The sequence below is a fragment of the Chelonia mydas genome, chromosome 6, assembly GCF_015237465.2.
Source record: "Chelonia mydas isolate rCheMyd1 chromosome 6, rCheMyd1.pri.v2, whole genome shotgun sequence".
NCBI classification, from domain to species: Eukaryota; Metazoa; Chordata; order Testudines; family Cheloniidae; genus Chelonia; species Chelonia mydas.
In genome coordinates this window covers 106,589,702-106,614,307 of record NC_051246.2, presented here as the reverse complement: position 1 = coordinate 106,614,307, position 24,606 = coordinate 106,589,702, and the positions used below count along the sequence as shown (strand labels likewise).

The 24,606-nt window shown below is 39.3% G+C and overlaps 1 protein-coding gene across 7 annotated transcripts in view; it reads left to right on the top strand.

Annotated features, from left to right (window-relative positions):
• The window catches only part of ATG2B (autophagy related 2B), a 78,453-nt gene extending 57,884 nt beyond the window's left edge, over positions 1-20,569 (top strand). For 4 of the 7 annotated variants that reach the window (XM_043549078.1, XM_043549077.1, XM_037900914.2 and 1 more), the window contains exons 30-42: positions 1-203; positions 1,536-1,762; positions 2,379-2,487; positions 4,575-4,769; positions 5,394-5,495; positions 7,173-7,251; positions 12,390-12,594; positions 13,680-13,749; positions 14,468-14,550; positions 15,838-15,959; positions 16,094-16,248; positions 17,905-18,054; positions 19,457-20,569. In XM_043549078.1, coding sequence (XP_043405013.1) covers positions 1-203; positions 1,536-1,762; positions 2,379-2,487; positions 4,575-4,769; positions 5,394-5,495; positions 7,173-7,251; positions 12,390-12,594; positions 13,680-13,749; positions 14,468-14,550; positions 15,838-15,959; positions 16,094-16,248; positions 17,905-18,054; positions 19,457-19,687 — 1,931 coding nt within the window. In that variant the 3' untranslated portion in view covers positions 19,688-20,569. Of the gene's footprint in view, positions 204-1,535; positions 1,763-2,378; positions 2,488-4,574; positions 4,770-5,393; positions 5,496-7,172; positions 7,252-12,020; positions 12,369-12,389; positions 12,595-13,679; positions 13,750-14,467; positions 14,551-15,837; positions 15,960-16,093; positions 16,249-17,904; positions 18,055-19,456 lie in introns of those variants that run through there. The other 3 variants (XR_006291670.1, XM_037900916.2, XM_043549079.1) reach the window with 3 other exon arrangements.
• The last annotated feature ends 4,037 nt before the right edge of the window (positions 20,570-24,606 follow it).

The window sequence follows — 24,606 nt, the reverse complement described above, 5'->3', positions numbered from 1 at the left end:
GAATCTTGGATGAAAAATCTCAAACCCAGGAACCAGCTTGCTCAGATCTCTTCCTGTTTCCAGATGAAAGTGGGAACATCTCGCAAGAGCCAAGTCCCACATACACTTCATTCACTCACCATCTGATTAAAGAGGCGATGGGAGACATACCTACTGAAAATGATGACTTCTGTATTCTTTTTGCACCCAAAGCTGTTGTTTCTGTAAGAAGCTCCTAATATTAAGAAATCTAAGACAGATTGAGGAAAGTACATTTGAGACCTGTCCCTTTAGATTTTGTAACTTTCTACCAACTGTCTGCTGACATTGATGGGTGGGCAGTAGGGGTATGGAGGGGAGAATATTCCTTATATTTCGTTATCTTTGAAATGTTGCCATTTTGGAGGAAGTCCCACTATTCATGTAAAAGATATGTAGCAATTTTTTGGAATAAACCTGAGAATTCACGTCATGCATTGTTCCTCCCAGGAATGACAACAAATATACTAGAATATATATAAATGTTATTTAGTCCTCTTCTATTATGATTATCACTTAGTAGCAAATTTGCATTTTTCCTGTGTTGGCATTTCAACATATCTTTAATCATGACATGTAGTGTAGTTGAAAAGGCTTATAAGAAAAGTACAGTATTTACCAAGATATTTTATCCTTGAAGCATTTGTCTTGTATCCATTTATCAGAAAATCCAAGTTTTAATTTAAAAGTAATGCCAGCCTTTTTCCATTGCTGTTATAGACCCTATTACCAAACTTTGCACAAAAGTTTCTGTGGGTAAACAGCAACAGCATCAGCAAAAATATCAGTTCTTAACTCCCAATGTTTCAGTCACCACTGCACAAAAGTTTATGAGACAGAGTATTGACACTTAAAAAGTCTTCTCTTCTCTCATAATATCACCACTAAACTATCACTGATAAATTGCCTTTATCTAGACAGACCAGAGTCAACTCTAGACTTCTGATATTGAGCCCCCCATTCACTTGGCTAACCCTCAGAAGTTCCACCTCCAGCAGTACTAGCATAATAGTAGCACTTCCACACTATGTTTTAAGACTTAATTTTTGAGTTTGGATGAAGAGACATATTTTATTTCCTTTCAATTTTCAGTTTACTTTATCTCTCATAGTTAGGAGATATCAGGTTATCTCATTGGGGCCAACTTTCAAGAGAAAGCTGTCCTGAGTCTTGAGGCCATGCAATCTTAGAATTATAGAAATGTCGGACTAGAAGGGATTTCAGAAGGTCGTGTAGTCCACCCCCACACCCCTCCATGCTGAGGCAGGATTAAGTATACCTAGACCATCTCTGATTGGTGTTTTGTTTAATCTGTTTTTAAAACCCCACAAAGGCATGGATTTCACAGCTTCCTTATATAACCTGTTACTACCAAAACAAGAACAGTTATTGGGGCTGTATTCCATATTCTTCATATAGAAGCAAGGAGGACACTGATCTGTTTTCATCTTGAAGAAATTAAACAACTGAATGAAGAAATTAAGAATTGCACTCACTTTCCTGTGTAACTTTCTTAGGAGAAAGAGGAGGAGCCAGTAGTGAAAATAATGGTTGATGATGCAATCCTGATAAAAGACAATCATTTCAGCCTGCCTGTAAAAAAGACAGATATGAGCAAAGCCCCCCTACATTTTCCTATCCCTTTGGTTCGCTATGTTGTGAAGGAAATCTCTCTTATTTGGCATCTTTATGGAGGAAAGGATTTTGGGACTGTACCTACTACTTCTCCAGCTAAAAGTTTTATGTAAGTGCTTTAGGTAACTAAGTGTTTCTTTTTCAGATCCACACATTCTGCATTTGATTTCAAAACGAAGAGTTAGATGAACTTAATGTACTTTCTTTTTATAATGAATATCCTGTTCAATTTAATTCTGGAATGTATTTCTCCCACCCCTTAATTTGAACGAGTTCAAATTTGTTGACCTACAGGGTACATTGAAAGTCAAATGTATTCTCCCAAGCTTTCCCTGCGGAGAGTAGGTTTAATTGGGGATGAGTGTGTTGAAGGTGGTTGTGGAGAATGGAGTCTGTTTTGAGGATATTAAGCAGGTTGGAGGAGAGTGAATATTATTTTGGGTAACAATAGGAGTTATTTTATTAATGGTAATTCAGTGGAAACAGTGTATATGTTTTATAATATTTTTCAGTGCCTCAAGCTCTGCATAACTATTACGGTGAAAATGAGAGAAATATTTTTAGTTTACATTAATACAGCAATTTTTCAGTGTTCCTTTTCTTTTTTTAACCATAAAAATATTTAGTAAAACCCAATAAAATATGCATGCTTGTGTGGTTAGAGATGGTATGGGCCGACTTTCAATTTAAACTCAGAAAAAATACTTCTTTTCTCCCATTTCTAGTAGTCCTCATAGTTCTCCTTCTCACACACCAACAAGACATGGACGTAGTACGACGTGTGGGGGAAGAGGAAGGAACCCAGACTTCCTAATGGAAATACAGTTAAGCAAGGTGAGATAATAACAGAAAAATCTGCAGACACGAGGGCATATATAATATATATTCTAAAGACTTTATAAACCCTAATGATGAGCTCTTGACTCCATGAAGCTAGAAAGCTTACCAGTAAAAATGAGCATTAATCTTACTTAGATGCAGAAGTCCATTAACATAGTTATGCTGAGTGATGGACTTAGAATTTCTTTACCAAATGAGTTTGCAGGGCTGCATGGTTGTCATAGTGCAACTTTGTTTGTTTAGCAACCATATTTGAAATGAGGGAAGCTGAACAGTTATTAAAATATTTGCTTTTAGTCCTTAAAGTATTTTTATTTTGACAGAATCCTTTTTTCCCCACCACTTTTGCTATCCTTATCATGGTAAAACTTTCCTTTCCGTTTACTCAAAATTGAAATTGCTATTATGAAGACATTGTTATAGACATTTCCCTCAGAATTAACTGTGAGATGTCTGGGGTTACTCCGTAACTTGATATTCAGTAATATTTGGTCACCTCATGGCATCATTAATACCATTGGCCACAACAGTCTACTACTGCTATAACCAAATTATGCTAATTTACATTTAATTTAGTTATTTTTAATGATATACTCAGCTTTAGTATGGAACTTAGAAAGGTGAATGTGAGCCTATTAAAAATATCATTAGCAAACAGCTACTGGTTAAGCAAATTTAAAGTAAATAGATGGATATTTTTTAAAATAGCCAGAACCATTTTTCATTTTTTCACTCTTACAATGTTTTGGAAAGTCTCTTGAGCATGAAAGCTCTTATGTAAAACCAAATTATTTCTATTCTTCAAATTCCTTGTACATTTTGTATTGCTTAAAGTAATTCAGCCCATTAACTGTTAATGTGAAGCAAAATGTGTGATGATTTTCTATTTTATCCTTTTCTAAAGACCTATTGCCATGGTAAAAGGAGGGAAAAAGAAAAGTTAAAGATTCCACATGAATATTTCCGTGATTCTGTCAAAGTGTAATGGCTCCCTCTATGTTGTTGCGGATGCTTTACATATATACTAACAGCATATTAAGGTTTTCCTCTCTCTAGTGCAGTGTAAGGATATAAATCAATTGCTATGCTGATGCAAAGATATTCATCTGAAAATAATGGGGTCATAGTGTGAAAAACATAAGGATTCTGAACAGTGCTCAGATGTCAGATAACCTGACATAGAAGTTGACGATTTGATGATATCTTCATGGCCAACATTCACAATATTATTACAAATGTCATGGATTGGGCCACTTTTAAATATTTTCACAATCATGCTCCATCTGCAGGCAACCTCAGGAATTTGGGCTCAGCTGCCTGCAGTTTCCTTGCTGGTCACCAGAGGTCACTGTCCCATTTGCTGTGCTTGCAGTCCTAATCTACACTAAATAGTAGAGCGGGGAGGTTGCTGGAGTGTGTAAGGGGGAAAGGAGGAGGATGACTTGAGGGTCAACAGGGCATAGGAGTGGAGGAGAGGAATAAGTGGGGGTTGCTGGGGAGAAGCACTGTGTGGAGGGGAGGCTGCCAGCAGGCAAGGGGGAAACAGGATTAGTGAAGTGTTGCGGGGGGATAATGGCTGGAGTAATGGAGGGATTGGGTGTATGTACACAGGAAAGTAAGAGACGAGAAAGTTGCTGGAAGAGGTTGACGGGATCAGGAGCATGAGTTTCCTGGTATGGGGCAGAAGCAGAACATCACTGGAGACCACATGGGGAACAGGCAGTCAGTGAGGAAAATGCCACCCTAGGACTGAGAGGAAAATAAAAGTCTGTGGCAGGATGAATAGGTGGAAAACACCTCTTCTCTCTCCCTCTCTTTTTGTGTTTGTATATTCCATTTGCTTCAGGTTGAATCTTCATTCTAAAACATGAATGTGCAAAGCAGGGTCAGGAGGCTTTTCTGTTAAGTGTGCAGACATCAGACCCCCACACCCCATCATTTATTTATTTATTTATTTTAAAATCTCATGATTAAAAATCATGGATTGGGCTTTACAAAGTCCTAGATTTATCAGTACTGTTATATTGTAAAGACTTGTATGCATTAAACCTTAATATCCCCTTTTGCCTTTCTGTTCCAAGGTGAAATTCCAGCATGAGGTATACCCTCCAGGAGGGCTGGAATGCGAATCCAGTCTGTTGGAGCAGCCAGTGTCCCGGCAGGTTTTTATTGTTCAAGACCTTGAGATCAGAGATCGCTTGGCTACATCACAGATGAATAAATTTCTCTATCTCTACTGTAGTAAGGAGATGCCCAGAAAAGCACATTCTAATATGGTAAGGTTATGAAACGTATTCATAGCATATTATAGTAACCAAACGTTTTAATTTTGAGAATGGTGTGGGTTCCTTGGTATTGCAGAAGAGCAAGTATGAGATCATGGAATGTTGTAATAGCATAAGCTTTATGTCAATGTAGGATATTTTCTTAATTTCTTGTGGGTAGAGTTTGGTATAAAAGGTCATCTCAAATAATAATCTTTCTATCCTGTTTTTCAAGGTTATAGCAATTTTAAAATAGATCTAACACACACATGCTTACTTAAGTTGTACTGTGTCTTCAGTTTTGAGTATGCATCACTTTGTGTGTGTACACTTTGCATTTCAGCTGCGTATGGAAGCATATACACCTAGTATATTCATGTCAGAGGCTTTGGAGACCTGTTTCATTTGTAGCTTTCTTTTTCTGGTGAACTTTCAGACATACATCAATCCATGATAAGTTACTCATCCCATGTTAGCTATATAATTGGCAAATTGAGATATGTTACAAGGATAGAAGTTGTAATCATTTCAAAGTATGAATGAAAGGTGAACACTTTTCATTGGTCAGTGTTTTCGGTTTGGGTTTTTGTATTTTTAACGTATTGAGTTTGTCTTTGTCTCATTCTTGTTCTGCAGCTAACAGTTAAAGCATTACATGTCCGTCCAGAGTCTGGCAGATCACCACAGGAGTGTTGTTTACGTGTATCACTAATGCCACTTCGCCTCAATATCGACCAGGTTGGTGATGCTAGAGACACTGTCCATTAGATGAAGCATCATTGTGCCCTTTGGATTGTGCCAATGTACACTCTCTAAATGCTTGTTTGGCGAAATTTAATATGAGTACTGTTATAACCTTTATACTCATAACCTCCGAATACACATTTTATGGAATTCTTTTGTGGGTTTGATTGCCTTCTGTTATGTAACTTTGGATTCCCTGCAGCTATACATATATCTTCTTGTACATTTGCCTATGTCCGTTTTATATGAAAAATTGCTTTTAACAATTGAGCTTGTCTACTGCTCATCCAACACAGTGACTAGACTTTTTAATTTAAAGACTAGTAATATCTGCAGAAATGCTATGCTCTCAAAGATTGCACTTCATTCATTGAGACTTCTGAAAAATTCTGTGACTTTTGAAACAGTGAATTTGTAAAGACCTGAGTACGCTTATGCTTTGGCAACACTTGTATAGCTTTGTCATCCCAGTAAATTATCATTGACTTGAAAGTAAGTCCAATAATGTTGAATTGTAATGTGAAGAAGACAAGTCAATAATATTTTAGTTAGAAGCACATGACATGGTGAGACGTCTGTACCACAAGCTCTTTGCCATTTGTTACTCTTAACAGCTATTTGGAACATTAATGGCGGAGAGCACTGAAAAGAGATGTAAGAAATTAGTTCTATCAGGATGTTTTTTATAAGTTAGGCAGGATGTTTTTTATTTGTTTAGTATCCACTGTGTGTGAGGCCTCCCAAACCCAGAAGTTCTAAAAGTTTAAAAGTGTAATGACTTGGTTTTGATAGAAATGAGCAATATGACTTTGAAATTCTCTCCTTGACCTTGACTGATTTCCGCCGACTATGGAGAGGGAGAGTTTCAGAAGTACATGTGACATTTAAGTGTCTACCATCCATTGGCTTTCAGTGGATGTTAAACACGTAATTTGCTGCCATTTGTGCCTCTTAAATTCCTCCCTGCCATAGTCTGTAATAATTTCATACTATATCCACCAAGAACAGAAATATAGCATGGAAGTGCTGCCATCTACCAGCCAAGAAAATTCCCCATTTGTAACATTCCTATACCATGCTTTTAACTTTGCTCAGTACATGATGTCCACTTTTTCAGCCACTGGAGAATGAACCACATTCTGCCTTGTGTTCCCTGGAGGCAAGGGCCTCCACATTGGCTTTGGGGCCCCCAATAATGACCTCCTCGGCTCTTTAGTAGTTCAGTTCCAATGGATCCATGCTAACAGGTTCCCCTCTAGCTACGCAGAAGAGGCCAAAGGAAAAGTAATATAGTCCTAGACTGTATTCTGTGAGGGTTGGTGCAGGGACCATGCATGTCCCCCACCCTCTGAAGGGTCCCGGGAAAGGGATTGGGACAGTACTGCAAAAGCAGCTGCGCCACGTGCTGTGCAATCCAAGGGGAAGTCCCACATTTCTGCCCATGGCTCTCCATTGCACAATATAGGTCAATGTATTGTTTGGTTTAGGTTGCAACTGAAAAAAGGACTTGAGCTCTGGATGCTAAAATGTATCCTCTTGTTCCTTTGATTGATGTGCAAGTCCCCACAGAAACATAACATCCAGGATTGTGGATGGTTTCTTCAGAGAACTCTGGATTGAGGTGATTTGTTTCCTTTCCTTTAATGTGATTGCATTATTTCTTTATTTTAGGATGCCTTGTTTTTCCTGAAAGATTTTTTCACTAGCCTTTCTACAGACGTGGAAGTCTTAATGACTCCGGATCCAGAAGGTACTATTATTGGTGTAGTAAGCTGGAAATACATACTCTACTCCCTCTCCCTCTTTCTTTCTCTGTCTCTCTCTCTCGTGTGTGTGTGTGTGTGTGTGTGTGTGTGTGCGCGTGCGCACTTGCATGTACACTAATACATGTAATTTATTTATTAAGCCCAAAGCTTTCAGAAGAGTTCTCTAATTTTGTGGTGTTCTTCGAGTAGATACAGAGCTGTATTCCAGTTAGGTGTATGCACGCTCAGCGTGCTGGAGTTAGAGACGTTTGCCTACCAATACGCATAGAGGGTGGTGCTTGTGCCTCATGGCTGTGGCCCCTCCCCTGGCTATATGAGCTGTTCTCCATTGGTGCTGAGAAAGAGGTCTCATAAGACCAATTGGGACCGCTCCAGGTTGCGGTACGACACCTCTGCCTCCCCAGAAAAGGTGCGAACTGGATTGGGACTGAATCCGGTGTGCAGGATGGTACGGGTACCTCTGGACCCTTCTCTGGTACTGAGTGGAAAGGGTGGAAACTCTGGGTCTGGCCTCCATTCAGTCCAGTACTGATGGCTGAGATGCTGGTCCCAATTATGTCCATGTCATCCACGAACCAGGCAGCAACAGATCTCCTCTGTCTTTCGGTCCTGCCCTTACCATTAGCCAGAGGTGCGCCACCTATAGCTCCTCCGATGGAGCCAGCCGCTGAACCCTTGTGTCTGTTGGCACCACATCCAGTTGCTCCCCTCCCCGTGAAGCCAGTACTGGAATCAGTACAGGGGACCTCAACACCAGGACCCTCTTTGGCTTCCCTGCCTTCAACGCCACAAAGGCTCCCGTGGTGGCTTTCATCGTCCTTGACGTCAGTGCACTCAGGTACTCCAGTATCGCTGTTTGTGCCAGGACTGATGCTGCCTGTGGCACTGGCATGCTCGGTACTGACAGGACTGCCTTCACTGGGGGCCCTGATTCCTGCCTCGTTCTGGGCGATGGATGAATCGAGCTACCTATTGACTCTCTCGGGCATCGCTCCTCCCATGTTCCCAAGATCACAGGGCTCTTCTGATTCCGAGTCGGGATTGTCGTCTTCCCATTCCACATCCCCTGACAACCTCTGAGGTCCACCAATGGACCAGTATGGCTCCCAGGATTGGCATGTACCCGAAGCTGGGACATAGGTCCCAGGCCCTATTGGCCACCAATGCCCTACCCATATCAGTGATCTCCTTGGCCATAACAGTTGGAAATAACAGAGCTCAGCAGGGTAGGCACAGGCACCGGCTTCCTTTGGGCCCTGGGGGTGCTCAACCCCCGGCTCCACCACAGACCCCACCCCTTCTCCCAGGTCCCCACCCCCTCCCTGCCTCTTCTGCCCCAGCTCCACCCCTGCCCTGCCTCTTCCTGCCCAGTTCTGCCCCCACCTCTGAGCACGTCCTGTCCCACTCCCTCCCCCCAGCGCCTCCTGCACACCATGGAAGAGCTGATCGCGGTGAGCAGGAGGCGCTGGGAGGGAGCAGGAGGAGTTGATCAGCGGGGCTGCCTGCAGGTGGGAGGCGCTGGAGATGGGAGGGGGGAGCTGGCTGCTTGTGTGTGCTAAGCACCCACTAATTTTTTTCTGTGGGTGCTCCAGCAATATTCAGCGGCTATCCAACAAGTCCTGCTCAACAATAGGAAGTCCTCCACTAGGATGGCCTACTTAGCAAAGTGGAAGAGGTACTCACTGTGGTCCTGGGCTCATGAGACACAAGTGACAGGGGCTTCCATCCAGGACATCTTCGCGTACCTGCTACATCTTCAGAAATTTTGCCTTGCGCTCAGTTTGCTGAGAGTGCATTTGGCAACTATATCTGTGTTTCATCCCCCTGGAAGTCATTTTTTTCCAATGCCATGGTGAGGAGATTTCTGAAAGGGCTTATCCTCTTGCATCCTCTGGTCTGAGATTTGGTTCCCTTGTGGGACCTAAACACGGTTCTGGCAGCTCTGATGGACCCTCCATTTGAGCCCCTTGTGTCCTGTCTGCTGCCCCTCCTCTCTTAGAAAACCACGTTCCTGATAGCCATCACTTCTTCAAGGAGGGTGTGACAGTTGCAGGCGCTAATGGCTGAACCTCCTTACATTCAGTTCTCTAAGGAGAAGTTAACGCTGCGATCACACCCAAAGGTTTTATCCAAGGTGGTCTCTCAGTTTTTTCTGAATCAGGCAGTGTATTTACCTGTGCTTTTCCCTAAGCTGCGCTCTTCCTGAGAAGAACAGCACCTCCGTGCTCTGGATGTCAGGTGATGTCTAGCCTTTTATCTAGACTGTCCTAAGCCATTTTGTGATTCACCTGACCTGTTCGTACCATATGCGGACTGCATGAAGGGGCAAGTGGTCTCTGCCCAGACCATCTCTAGATTGATAACATCCTATATCAAGACTAAGTATGAGATAGCTTCGGCTACACCTCCACCGTGGCTATGGGCTCAGTCCGTGAGAACGCAAGTGACAACAATAGTGTTCCTCGGTGATGTTTCCATACAGGACATTTGCATGGCAGCCATGTGGTCATCCATATGTACGTTTAAGAACCATTATGCTACTACTGTATCTTCCAGAGTGGATGCAGGCCTCCGAAGAGTGGTTCTACAGTCCCTATTTCTTAGACTCGGAGCCCCACCTCCAGATTGGGGTACTGCTTGTGAGTCACCTAAGTGGAAAGCACATCTGCATCTACTCGAAGAAGAAATCATTACTTACTGTAACTGTGTTTCTTTGAGTTGTGATTCAGGTATGTATTCCGTGACCCATCCTCCATCCCCTTTGCATCGGCTTCTCCTTCTGTGGGTTTTCGGCTGGAAGGAACTGAGGGGCATTGGGGCAGCGCTGCCTCATATGCCAGAGGAAGCGCAAGCACCACCCTTCTACGGGTACTGCTAGGAAAAGTCTCTGGCTCCGGTGTGCTGGGAATGCACACACCTAAGTGGAATACACATCTGCATCACATCTTGAAGAACCACAGGTACAGTTTCTTCATCAGTTTTTGGGTACCCACATAGGTCCTCAGCACCTCTGAAGACCAATCACAAGATATCTCTCAAGTTGGGCACTTGAGAAATTGAAGTATACTAGTGAACACTTCTGAAAAGTTGTGAGCGTATATGTGTAAAGTGTTGGAGCTATGGATAAACAAAACAAATGATTTTTCTCCTTCTCTGTTAAAGGGTATGTATAGTTACTAATTTAAAGTTAAATGCAGCTCTTGCAGAAGGAATCATATCCTATATTTATATGCAAGTAGTAAAATGTTAGTATTAAGTTAAAGTAGTATTTCCATTCAACTGTCATTGTAAACCTGGCCAAAAATGAGAGAATAAGATTTTTTTTAATTAAGTATTATTCTCCCTTTGACTATATTGTATTCTCTTCTGTGTATGTAAACAGTCTTAGATCACCTACTTTCCTTGGTGCAACTTGCAGAAATATACAGGCTGTGTAATTCTCAGCAGGGTTTCTGGTAAAATTCCATGAATGCTTTTGCCAGCCTACGAATGCTTAGAAATCGCAAAGTTTACTTGAAATTCTGAAAATTTCACTCAGTCTCTCATCAAGAGGAGCTTGTTACCATAAATCTTTACTCCTGACTTTTTTTTATGATTTATTTGTTAGCTTTAGCTACCTATAGAACTATTTATAACTTTACAGATTGGGAGCATTTTACAAATATGGCTATTCTTGTGAAAATCCAGTTTGTTCTTTGAGTGCTTGTTCACGTTGATTCCAATCAGGTGTGCGCACACCGCGTGCACAGTTGTCGGAAAGTTTTCCCTTAGCAGCTCCCGTCAGGTCACCTGTGAAACCCCCTGGAGTGAGCCTTCATGGCGCTCAATATATGACCCTGCCGACCTGACCCCCCCTTCAGTTCCTTCTTATCATCCACAACGGCCACTGGAACAGTGCTCACTTGCTCAGCAAGTGCTCCCTTAGCGTTCTTCTATCAGTTATAGTTAGTGTTACAGTAATTTAGTATAGATAGTTAGTTTAGATAGTAGGTTGAGAGCAGGGGTCTCTCCCCAATCCCTAACCTCTCTCTGGCTCTGGGGCATGCCATGAGCCCAAACCTTTAAGCCCTGCAGTGCTTGTAAAAAGCCTATTCCCATCAGTGACCCCCATGACTCTTGTCTAAAGTGTCTGGGGGGAAGCGCACCAAACGGAAAGGTGCAAAATCTGCAGGGGTTTTTGGCAAGAACCAAAAAGGAGCGTGATTTCCCACTAAAGCAACTGTGAATGGAATCCGCTCTCCGCCCACAGCCGGCTGCAGACCACCAAGACCCGGCACTGGGCACATCCGTACGGAGTGCTCTGGCATCCATACGCAACACAGTGCTGAGGAAGGACTCTACTCGGCACTGGCGCTCCCCGGCTCCATACCCAGGGATAGCGGCCAAGCACTGCTTGACTTCCCCTGTGCCGCACAAGAGCAAGGGCACAAGCCTCATCAGCTGCGTTCCTGGCCCAGATCCCGATACAAGAGATCTGCAGGGCAGCAGCTTGGTCATCGGTGCATACGTTTACCTCTCACTATGCTATCACTCAACACGCCAGAGATGATGCAGCATTCAGCAGGGTGGTGTTCCAATTAGTGATTCCTTAACTCTGACCCCACCTCCAGGGTAGAGCTTGGGAGTCACCTGATTGGAATGGTCATGAACAAGCACTTGAAGAAATAAAAACGGTTACTCACCTTCTCATTCTTCGAGATGTATTGTTCATGTCCATTCCAATACCCACCCTCCTTCCCCTCTGTTGGAGTAGCTTGCAAGAAGGACCTGAAGGAGGGTCGGGTCGGGTCGGCAGGGTCATATATTGAGTGCCATGAAGCGCCACTCCAGGGGGCTCCACAGCCGACCCAACGTGAGCTGCTAAGGGAAAACTTTCCGACGACCACGTTCGCAGCGCGCGCACACCTGATTGGAATCAATGTGAACAGCACATCTTGAAGAAAAACAGTTACGAGAAGGTGAGTAACCGCTTTTTATACACCACAGTGCGTTTAACTGTAACAGCATGGATTTGTTTCATTAGACCAAAAAAAAAGAAAACACTTATTTAACAGGCTGTTTGAAATTACTGTGAAAGACTATGAATTATTTGTTTACTGTATGTAAATTTTTATTATCTCAGTTAAAAAGTCTCCTGGTGCTGATGTAACCTGTAGTTTGCCCAAGCATGTCAGCAGCTTCAAGGACCCAAGCCCAGTCATTTCTTTCTCAGTACACAAGCAAACAAGCCAAAATGATAGTGTTGATTCTGTGGATATGGTTAATGGAGAGGACCATCATTTGTCACATGAAGAGACATCGTTCAGCGATCAACCAGTCTTTTTCAGGTAAATTTTGGTTGCAGGATTTCCAGAGGGGTACACGTATTCCACCATTTTAACTGCTTTTTATAAAATATGGCATTACAATAATTTCTGTGCAGCCTCAATGGGCATGATCTTTTTCTTCCAGAGCTTAAATATAACACTATGATGTATCATTGAAAAATAAACATTTCTTGAATTTCCTGTTAGCTTTTTCAAACTCTCACATGTATATGAAGAAAATGAAATTCAATAAAAGCTCTGATACATCACCATAGATGAGCAAAGTGTGTTACCAAGAAATAAAATGACTGGTCCCTGCACTCAAGAGCTGAGTCTAAATTAAAATTAACACAATCAAGGATGACGGTGAATTAAGGGAGGGTCTGGATGTTATGGGAGAAAAGAGGGTTACAATAGTAAAATATCATGAGATGAGCTTTAAAGTAGTTTTGCCTTAAAAAGTGACTGAAGAAACTGCACCTTCTTATTCAACAGTTCTGCCTTATGTATTCAGTTATAACTACTTATAACGATTAACTTTTCACTTTTGTTAGCACAGCAGAACCAAGCTGTGGGAGAGTGAGCTAGATTCTGTCCCAGCACATGCATCACCACCAGAACGGTTAACTACATTCCGATTGCTGAGCCAAATTCTGCTCTCATTTTCATGTGTGCAAAGCCACTGAAAACAGTAGAGTTGCACCAGTGTAACTAAGGGCAGAATTGGCCCTTGGAAAGGATTGTGCTGATACAGTATTGAGAAGGAATACATCTTGACTTTCTGATCTCAAGATTAATTTGCTGGGCTGATAGTTAGAAAAAGATTGTACAAACTTCTACAATAAGCAGATTTGATCCTGAAGTCATTGAAACGGTGAACATGGAACCCCACATTGTTTTTTATGCTCCTTTTTGGAGTAGAACAACAGTCTAAGGTGCGCTATAGTGATATATGCCTTACAAAAAAACTGAAGAGAATCATATTATAATGTGACATGCACTTATTTGTGATTCATACTTTGGTTTTCCTTTTGAATGGCTTCATTTATTTCCTGTTTCAGTTTCTCTCACTGTAATAAATTGATTGTTTCCTTTGTATATTTCAGAGAATTTCGATTTATATCAGAAGTTCCAATACGTCTTGATTACCATGGCAAACATGTCTCAATGGATCAGGTTTGTTTACAACACAGAGACTATCTGATAAAACTGATGTTTTGTGCTTTCTTTCCATGAGCAGAACTATCCTTTGACCTACCTTCCCATCTGCAGTGTAGTCTTGAAAATTCTCAAGTATTACTTATTTAAACTTTCAGTGAAACTAAATAACATATAACTGTTACGTGAGAACAATGGGGTAGATCTTTGGGTCTGGTTCACCATTATTCAGCAGAGGAAGTTGTAGGATTGGGGGCAAAGGGGACTGGCGTTAAGCCACTTTTGTGTACCTTCTCCCCTGAATCCTGGGGTTGGTTGGGTGTTGAATGCCAGCCACTCTCACCCAGCAGGAATGGCCCTCAAGGGACCATGCCACCATCTGAGGTGCATGAAGTGCACTAGAGCTCCAGCTAAGCCGTTGGGTGCACCCATTGACACACCACCATACTGCTGGAGAGGCCTGTGCCATCCAAAGATTTCCCTTACACCAGTTTGCTAAGTTTGTATTGCGGCTTCTTTATCCAAAGCACCTTGTGTCAGTTTTAATCTGGCATAGTTCAAAATGCTGTAATAAAATAAATATGGGTTATGGGGGTAAGTTTTATTTCCATGTATGCAATTTAAAATATATTCAATAAAATTTGCATTTGATCCAAGGTTCTCAAGTATTTATTTCCCAACTTCAGATTGCGTATTGCAGATAGACTTTTAGATTAATCAAGTATTTAATTTTCAGGGTACATTAGCTGGGATTTTGATTGGTCTTGCACAATTAAACTGCTCAGAGTTAAAGTTGAAGAGACTTTGCTATCGACATGGGTGAGTTTACAAAATTTTAATATGATTTTTTTTCTGGAAATTGGATGTGTACGTTGCAAGTAATGGGGTATACCAAGCAAAAAGCGACATCTCATATTAAGCATATTTAAAATTCCGAGCACATTGCAATGATTTTTATAAGGAGAAACTTCATTTTTAATGCACTTAAACTGTTTGTTTATAGACATTTGTGCTGTGAATGGGATGAAAACTAGGGCAGAGAATTGTCTAATATGGCTCCAATTCAGGAAAGCATCTCTGTTCAAAACAACTCTTAACCATGTACTGAACTTGACCATAAAATCTTAAAATTAAACACATACTTAAGTTCTTTCCTGATTCAGAGCCTATGGGAATAACATGAAGCTGTACTGCTGCTGTATCAATTTTCCCCATAAGTTTTCTCCCACCTACTTGTAACAACCTTTTACATACTTGAAAACTGTTATCATGTCCCCTCTAGGACTTCTCTTTTCCAGACTAAACAAACCCGATTTTTTCAATTTTCCCTCATAGGTCATGTTTTCTAAACCTTTAATCATTTTTGTCACTCTTCTCTGGACTCTCTCCAATTTGTCCACATCTTTCCTGAAATGTGGCGCCCAGAACTGGACACAATACTCCAGTTGAGGCCTAATCAGCACAGAGTAAAGCGGAAGAATTACTTCTCGTGTCTTGCTCACAACACTCCTGCTAATACATCCCAGAACGATGTTTGCTTTTTTTGCAATAGCGTTACACTGTTGACTCCTATTTAGCTTGTGTCCACTATGACCCCCCAGATCCCTTTCCGCAGTACTCCTTCCTAGGCAGTCATTTCCCATTTTGTATGTGTGTATCTGATTGTTCCTTCCTAAATGGAGTACTTTGCATTTGTCCTTATTGAATTTCATCCTATTTACTTCAGACCATTTCTCCAGTTTGTTCAGATCATTTTGAATTTTAATCCTATCCTCCAAAGAACTTGCAACCCCTCCCAGCTTGGTATCACCCGCAAACTTTATGAGAGTGCTCTCTATGCCATTATCTAAATCATTGATGAAGATATTGAACAGAACCGGACCCAGAACTGATCCCTGCGGGACCCCACTCGTTGTCCTTCCAGCATGACTGTGAACCACTGATAACTACTGTCTGGGAACGGTTTTCTAACCAGTTTTGCATCCACCTTATAGTAGCTCCATCTAGGTTGCATTTCCCTCATTTTTTTATGAGGTCATGCGAGACAGTACCAAAGCTTTAATTATCATTGCTTTCCATAAGTACTAATAACTCTGTCTGTTACAGTTTGTTAGGTGTGGATAAGCTATTCTCTTATGCCATCACTGAATGGCTTAATGACATAAAGAAAAACCAGCTACCAGGAATCCTAGGAGGAGTAGGGCCTATGCATTCATTAGTGCAATTAGGTGAGTTCAGTTCTGTTACTGTTCTAATACATATCACCCTGGTAAAATAGTCTGCATGTAGCATTTAGCAGCTTTCCAAGGTATAAAGGTTTATATAACAAGTTATGTGTTTTGCATTCTGGCTGTAATTTCAGTTCAAGGTCTGAAGGACTTAGTTTGGTTACCAATAGAACAGTACCGAAAGGATGGTCGTATTGTAAGAGGCTTTCAAAGAGGAGCAGCTTCCTTTGGTACTTCCACTGCAATGGCAGCTTTAGAGCTAACAAACAGAATGGTTCAAACCATACAGGTACATTTTACGTTATGTCTGAGGTTAGACAAGAAAACAAGTTTTTTAGTAATAATTATTACAGTAGTCCCCAAAGGCCCCACTGTGGATCAGGGCCTCACGGTGATGGGTGCTGTACAAAAATGGAAAACAGATGGTCTCTATCCAGAGGGCTTATTTGTTTTCACTTGAAACACTTGCAATATGGAAACACTGACAGCAAATAAATCAGGGTAGATAAAGATCATGCTTTAAAAAATTACAAATAAATTTTTAATTTCTATTATGATTTGTAACGTATATGTTGGTTTTTTTACCATCCTCCTCCTGTTTTATCGTCTTTAATTGTGAAAGTGGATATTTTGTCCTCGTTAGTAGAATTACATATTTTAGATTTCACACAGGAATTTTTTTCCACTAAGAAGTTTTATTTTTAAAATGCTCATCCATGCTGAGAGAGACAAGCCCAGGGGCTCATTCCTTCTGTGAGATCAGCACAAAATTGTAAGCAAACAGCCTCTGCTGTGTTTGCAACCAACACCCCCTTCTGATCTATTGCACATCCAAGAGTCAGAAAAGCCAAAATGCTTGGACAAAGCTGTACTCCTCCATTAGGATTTGTAGTTTTGAAATCAGTGGGACTTGTGCTCTTGAGTCACTCACATGCTTTTGAAAATCCCAGTTTAGGCACCTAAATATGGGTTTAGAAGCCTAGCTTTAGGCTCCTACTTCTGAAAATTTTGACCTGTGTATATAAAAAGTTCACACTAACTTTATTAATGTTTTCAAACTTGGAATAACTTTCTGCTGTTAACATTGAAGTAATTTTGTTTTTAAATGAAAATAGTTCTATGCACTAAGAGAAAAGAGTTTATTAAAATTACAATTTTAGCCCCTGAAGCTGCAAATACTTCCTGTGCACATTTTTAACTTTATGCATATGAGATTTCCCATTGAAGTCAATGGCATTATTCATATGATTAAAGGTACATACCTGCTTGTGTGTTTTAGGAACAGAGCCTTAATTTTCAATTTTCAGCTACTGCCATTTTGTAAAATTCAAATAAAATATAAACCTTATCAGTAGCGACAATTAAAAAGCAGCATTTATAATTTAGTTTATTATAACATAATTTAAAATTGCAGTGTCATAATTTTCAAGATAGTTTTACAAAGCCCGAACCTGATTTAAATCAATGATTTTTTTTTAAGTTATTTAAATTATCATTTAAGTCAGTGATTAAAATCACCTTGATTTAAAATCATTCCACTGTGAAGCAAAATTAAAAAGGGGTTTTAATGTTGTGGTATCGCTGTACATTGAGACAGAGGGAAGGAGGAGAAATTATGTTAGTTCTGATGACTCATGTGGTGGTTCAGTGTGTAAAAGTGATGAGACTGTTTTACTAATATGTAATTTAGAGTGTAATATAAACCCTCTGAGGCCATATTTGTCTGCCCTTTTTAAACTCATATTTAATACATAGCCTGTATTGTGGTAACAACTGATAGAGGGAGGAATGCATGTAAAATGCATATTCATATCTTTAAAAAAAAAAACAAGAACGTACGTGATGGATTATCATTGTAATTTTTGTAAATCGGGTTGGTTAGGTATGTGATCAAATGCTATATTAAGAATGTATTAATTTATATTTCATTTGAACTGATCCCTAGGCAGCTGCAGAAACTGCTTATGACATGGTCTCCCCAGGTCCTAGCTGTATGGAGACAAAAAAGGTCAAACGATTCTCTCGGCATCGCTTAGCTCATCAGCCAGTAGACCTACGGGAAGGTGTGGCCAAAGCATACAGTGTGGTAAAAGAGGTATGCACAAATGCTGTTATTTTTGACCCAAGTGCAATTAAACCTTGTTAAAGCAAAATATGAAATATGTAAGATGGTATTAAAAAGTTCTTATTTTGAAATTTCAGCTGGAGAGAAATATCAGATCATTTGAAACATACAATCTAATTCAGTAGACCAAACTCTATAAAAGCCTCACATGTAGGGAAAATCTGAGAAGCAGAATTAGGCCAAGGCACCTTGCAAACAAGATGAATTATAACCTGAGTCAATAGAAAATCTGTGTTCTACAAATTTGCATTCATGGAATCATAGAAATATGGGCTGAAAGGGACCTCAACAGGTCATCTACTCTTTTCCCCTGAGCTGAGGCAGGATTATGTATACCTAGACCATCCCTGACATGTGTTTGTCTAACCTGTTCTTAGAAATCTCCAATGATGAGGATTCCACAGCCTCAGTACGTAACTTGTAGTTAGAAACCTTTTCCTAATATCCAACCTAATCTCCCTTGATATTGTTTTGCTGATTTGTCCTAGTGAATATCAACAACCTTAGAAGGACGTAGCAGTTATTCTTATCTTTTGGCATCTAACACTATCTAAAACTAAATTTCAGGCATTTATGATTTAAGCAGCAGCCTGTGAATGAAACGAGTGAAATTTGTCTTTCTCTACCATAGCAGTATGTTAAAAAGTTGAATTATTAGCTGTGTTGTAGTTAGTTGTATTGTGGTTCAGTTATTTGTTTCATCTCTTGTGTGTTAGTAAAAATGTCCATCTTTTTTTTTTTATTCTGGTCATTATTTGGGGTGACATTTGTGTGATAACAATAGTTGGAGGACAGGTGAGTCTAACTGAGGTGAGGAAGTTTCAGTGAATTCCATCATTTTGGAATAGCCCAAACCTGCTTCCCCCACAGCCCAAGAAGTTCCCCCAAGCAATTATATTAAATCAGTCTTCCTATGTTTATCAGATTTTAATAAGAAAAATATCAAAACAATCACATTAAACTTGTCTAGTTACATAAAGTGTTGATGTAATACACACACACAGTTTTCTGCTGAGCGAGGGCTTATCTACACAACGGGTAATGCACTCCATGGGGTTTTGAGTTCTAAAGCACACTAATGTGTTGCACGTTACTTGCCCCTTGTAGACTCTGCTGGCGCACTTTAACATAGTGCTGTTGGAAACAATTCTACATTAAAGTGCACTAGGGAACCATTAGTGCACAACAGCAAAGTCTACACAGACCAATTTATGTGCAGCATGTTAGTGTGCTTTAGAAATCACACTCCCATAGAATGCATTACCCCACCATGCAGACAAGCCCTAACTGAAGTTGTCCATAAAATTAGAAAAGGATGGATTTTCTTCTTAGGTAACTGGTTTTTTGTTTTTTTTTTCCTCAATTTCCCAAGGGAATTACAGACACTGCCCAGACCATATATGAAACTGCTGCTCGAGAGCATGAGAACAGAGGGGTAACGGGAGCAGTAGGAGGAGTCCTCCGCCAAATTCCACCAGCTGTGGTGAAACCTCTCATTGTCGCAACAGAGGCAACCTCAAATGTTTTAGGTGGAATGAGAAACCAAATCCGTCCGGATGTGCGTCAAGAAGAGTCACAGAAATGGCGCCTTGGGGAGGATTGATAGTTTAAATATGACTCAGCAAGAGAATAACGATGCTGGAAATACATAACATTATGTCCCAGTGGCAGCTTTAGATGGAACTCATTTCATTTTATTGTGTTCATCTCAGGAACGAGGAGGTTTTTCAAACAATTTAATATCAAAACATCCAACCAAAAAGTTCAGAAATGAAAAGCAAATTGGTACTTGCTTGTGGACATGCTGCATGTTACCAATACATTTGGTAGCTAGTGTCAAACATAGTGGAGCATTTGCTGCCAAGTCAGAAACATGCTTGCTGTATTTCAGTTACCATATTTTTCTTGGTTCATTTGATTTGCCATTAGAATCAGCAGCCCCTTTGTGACACTGTGTGTATTTTAAAAGTTTTCTTGAGCATGCTCAAAGAACTGTCTTTGATAAAGGGTTCCATAGATGCTCTTCAATAACTAAATAGTAAGAATTTTGTTTTGGACATCAGACATGGAAGCCATATGATAAGAAGTCAGACAGAATGTTATAATTTTATGGGTCATGAGCATTGTTTTTAGTGTGGCACTTACAACAAGGACAGTCTCTTGGTAACTGTTCAGCAATTACACTGTGTCCATATGCTTGTGAACAATAATTGTCCCTCCTAAATATCAAATTTCTTCTTCTGTGGGTTTTGGAAGAACCTGAATGTTGCAGACATGTTCTGTTGTGTTGCACTTTAAAGGATATGGCCTGTATATTGTGCTTTTTTTATAGTGTGAATAAACAGTAATGTGCATTATCCTTTATGATTTAGAAACTTATGCCAATTTTTGAAAGGGACAACGTTTGATGAAAATTTTAAGGGAAGAAAAACAAAATTCAATGTGTCTTGCTTTGTTTAAAATGCCTATTAAATGAAAAATACTAGTTTCTTTGTCTTCTGATCTACTGTTGCCTATCATGAAATAACTATATTTTAAAAATAAAGCAGTTACAGAACTGATGTAGGTAAGGGGTAAGCAGAGTACAAAAATACAATTTCATAATTTAGTTTAAAATTCTATGCAGAATATATTTTAATAATCTTCCCTTTATTTAAAGGTTACATTGTTACAAACTTGTTTTTGCCATTCTCACAGCATGGTATATTTCAAACTCCTGTAATACAATTTTGATTAACTGAATGTCATGAGCAGCAATTCAGCTTCTGCTTTATTATTATTATTATTATTTTTTTTAAACAAAATGTTACTTACAAACAAGGTCTTGGTTTTAAAAATGGCACATTTTACTGCTGGGTTTGTTAGATATACTAGAAGCCACTTAATTGGGGTACCCCTGTCACTGGCTGGTTGTATCAATTAAGCATCTTGTCACAGCTGAGAGGAGATGCCATTTATCTTCCACCCCCCAAAAAAGCTGAAGATTTAATGACATGAACTATTGTCTGTTGGGGTTTGTTTTGGGGGTTGGGTTTATTTTTTTCCTTGTCTAATTATTTGGTAATTTCTATATTAAAAGATCAGAGGGGAGCATTTCACACCTGGGTAAATGCATCATAATCACTTGACACCACTTGAACGAATCCTTGTAAGTGGAATTATGTTATAAGTAGTATACTGTAGCTGCAGTCATTACCATTTGCTACTATTAGGCTAGTATACCAATATATCAGCCATGCTGGTAAAGATCTGTCCAAGTTAATTGGCATATACTGTAATAGACAACGTAGATCTGTCTATTTATCATATATATAAACTATTTTTAACAGTTGAATTTAAAGAAATGGCTGTTTAGTTTTACTTCATTTACAGATTCCCCACAATCAAAGTGTACAGAGAGATGCCCTTAGAATACATTATTTCTACATAGATCCACACTGTCAAGGTATAATATTATATTTTTATAAGCTCTCTTTTTCATTAAGTCTCTTAATAGTTCAAATTTTCAAACTTCACTTTTCACTATTTGTGCTGTTTACTGCTTGCAACTTATTCAACCTGCTCAATAAAACTGATCTGTTTATGGCTAGCTTCTTGGTTCTCATAGGCTAGAAGAATTTTGTTTAGGTTGCAAAAGCTGAACAGAAAGGTTTACATTTAAATTAAAAAATAAATAAATTCAACCTTTAAACTAGGTCACTGTCTTAAAATGTGTTGCAGATGTGGGTACCCTATGTTCTTAATCAAAAAATTATATAGGGTATAGAAAAAAGGATTCACCAAATGTGCTGTTTGTTACTATAAGTGTTTGTGGGGGCACTTTACAAAATACACAGGATAAGGTTTAACTAAAACTTTGATTATAGTGGGTGATACATCTGTGTATATGTAATTTGCACACAAACTTGCAAATCTAGTGCTGTATATCTCCATTAGCATGATGAGGTTTGTGATAAGGTTATTGTACTTGAGCTCTTCACTGTAACAAACTCTGTTATAGTTATTAACATTTTTCATAACTCCAAATAAGTTTAAACAGATCTGAACACACTGTATAATGTGTAAATGTGTAAATAACATACACAATTCTATTTTGCTTTCTTCCCTGTACACATTCACAAAGGTGTAAATACTGACCGATGCTACTTTTAATACCGATTAGTTTGATGCTATCCAGGGAGACAGGCTCAAAGCTATCATTTTGATTTTCTTAAGCATCTTGGCTCTTAACAGTATAGTGGCAAGTGCCCTGGAAGTACCTGGTGTAGAGATCACTTCCATCATTCTTAAAAATTTCTTCATAAACATCTCTTCTGTGACTAAGTGGAGCCTATAACTGGCTCCATTCAGAAGCAGCTTCCATTTCCTTTCAGGTATTAGTTGGTAGTTGTTAAACTGCAGAGCAGAACACAATTTTAATAATACAGTATACCCAGTACTTACTTGCACATAGATTAGGGACATGTAGTCATGTCACCAATGGCTACATACTCGGTGGATGTGAGGTTTAATTTTTTTCATCACTAAAAAAATCAGTTACAGTGGGTTTTTTTTGTTTGTTTGTTTGTTTTGCATCTGTTATTTGCTATTGTACAGTTTATCAATATTTAATGTCACTAGTGAGATGGGTTTTCTTGATAAAGCAAAATGCTATTTAATAGCAGGATGACATCAACAAGCTAAATTCCTTTCTTACTGGAGTTGATCCCGACACCTGAAAATGTGATGCCTAAATTACATTCAAATGTTTTTGGGTATTTCTTTTTTGTTTTTTTGTTGTAAAATAACAGTGAAGTCCAGCAGTTAATTTAGGTTAAATATATATTCCTAACCATCCCAGCTCTCACAATAATACAAGCTTTTTCAACAGATGTATATATTAAATCATTTTGCACCCATCTTTTCATCTAGTCCCATCCATTTCCAGCCTTCACGATGTATGCTTCTCTCAACTATTTTAACTTGCTGTGAATCTGGTTTACAAATTTAAAAAAAAGCTATTAATTGCGGTTACAACGTAAATATTAATCATGTTTTTACACTGGATTTCCTTAAAAACAAACAAACACCCTAATGTAGCTTACACAGAAAAGAAACTGTGTGTATATGTATGTGTATATTTTTTACATATTTGCTGGTAAAGTAGTTTTGTGGCATTGTTTGTATATAATTTGTTAGTGTAAAGACAATAGAATCTTATGAAGTTAAAAACCACTCGTGAAAGGAATTAAAATATTTAATCTTTCTTTATTTTGCTTAAAGTACTTGTGCCCTCCATATATATATGAGAACTATTTTTAGATCATAACTTATCTGCACCAATCTTGATGTATATTTTAGTATATTAAAATGGTAAAAGCCTCATACAAATAGGCTGTTCTGTTCAATATACTTAATGGAAAAAGCTGTGGATTGGTATCAATACTTAATAAACATCTTACTCTGCCTCAAGTCAGTTTTCTAATCCTAATGTGTAAATTTAATATAGAAAATGACCTCTCTTTTAAAAAAAGCAGAAGTAACTATGAGCCTTTCACCTGACTTAAGTTGGTTTTGTTTTTTTAATCTAATGTTGTATATCTATGTTAAAGGAGTATTAAGGTTGCAAAGTCAAGCCCTCAGAAATTAGAAGATACCAGAATTAAGGTTGCCTGTGCCTCTTAATTCAGCCCTCTTCTACATATGCATTATGAACCAGCTTTACCTTACCTTATGCTGTTTTTCCCATAGAACCCCTGCCTCATTTGGTGAATGGGAAGTTACTCAATACTACTTTTATCCTCCACATTCAATGTCTGGCCCCAGGTCTTTGTTATTGCACACCATTCAAACCCTGTACTGAATGAATACAAAATTATTAATTTCCTGATGGCTGTGTTAATAGTGCTCTCACCAAAACATCTAAGTGCTTCACAAACATTAATGAATTAATCTCCACACCACTGTGAGAATAGGTGGTGGTATCCTCAGTGTCTAGCTAGAGAACCAAGGTACAGAGTATTTTGCATTTTTATAGCACTTCATATGTTCAAAGCACAGCTCACTTGCAGTCATGAGTGCTCACCACTTCTGCAAATCTGGCCGCAGGTGTCTCATGCAGTTAGTGGCCATCTTTGAAAAGCTTAGTTCAAGTGACTCGCCCAGCTTCACACAGGAACTCTTTGTGCAGAATCCAATTCTGCAAGTTGGCATTCAACTTTCTTATCCAGGAGACAGTTTTTCTCTTCTTGCAATCTCCTCTCTCATTCACTACACACCTTCCAACTAGTGTAACAAATGAGGTAAGGGTCCTACAGACAACAGCCTTCGTTACACACCCTGTTTCATCTCCAGAACAGATGCATTCAGCAAGGGTCCTATGGAAAAATAGTATGAGATCATGTCATTAAAGACTATCACAATGCAAATACACAAAGGGGCTGAATTAAGGTTGCATAGGCAATTAAACAGATGTTAGACTTTTTTTGTAATGTGGGCAAAACATATTTTCCCCTTAAGCTCACTCTCAGACATAGCTGAGCT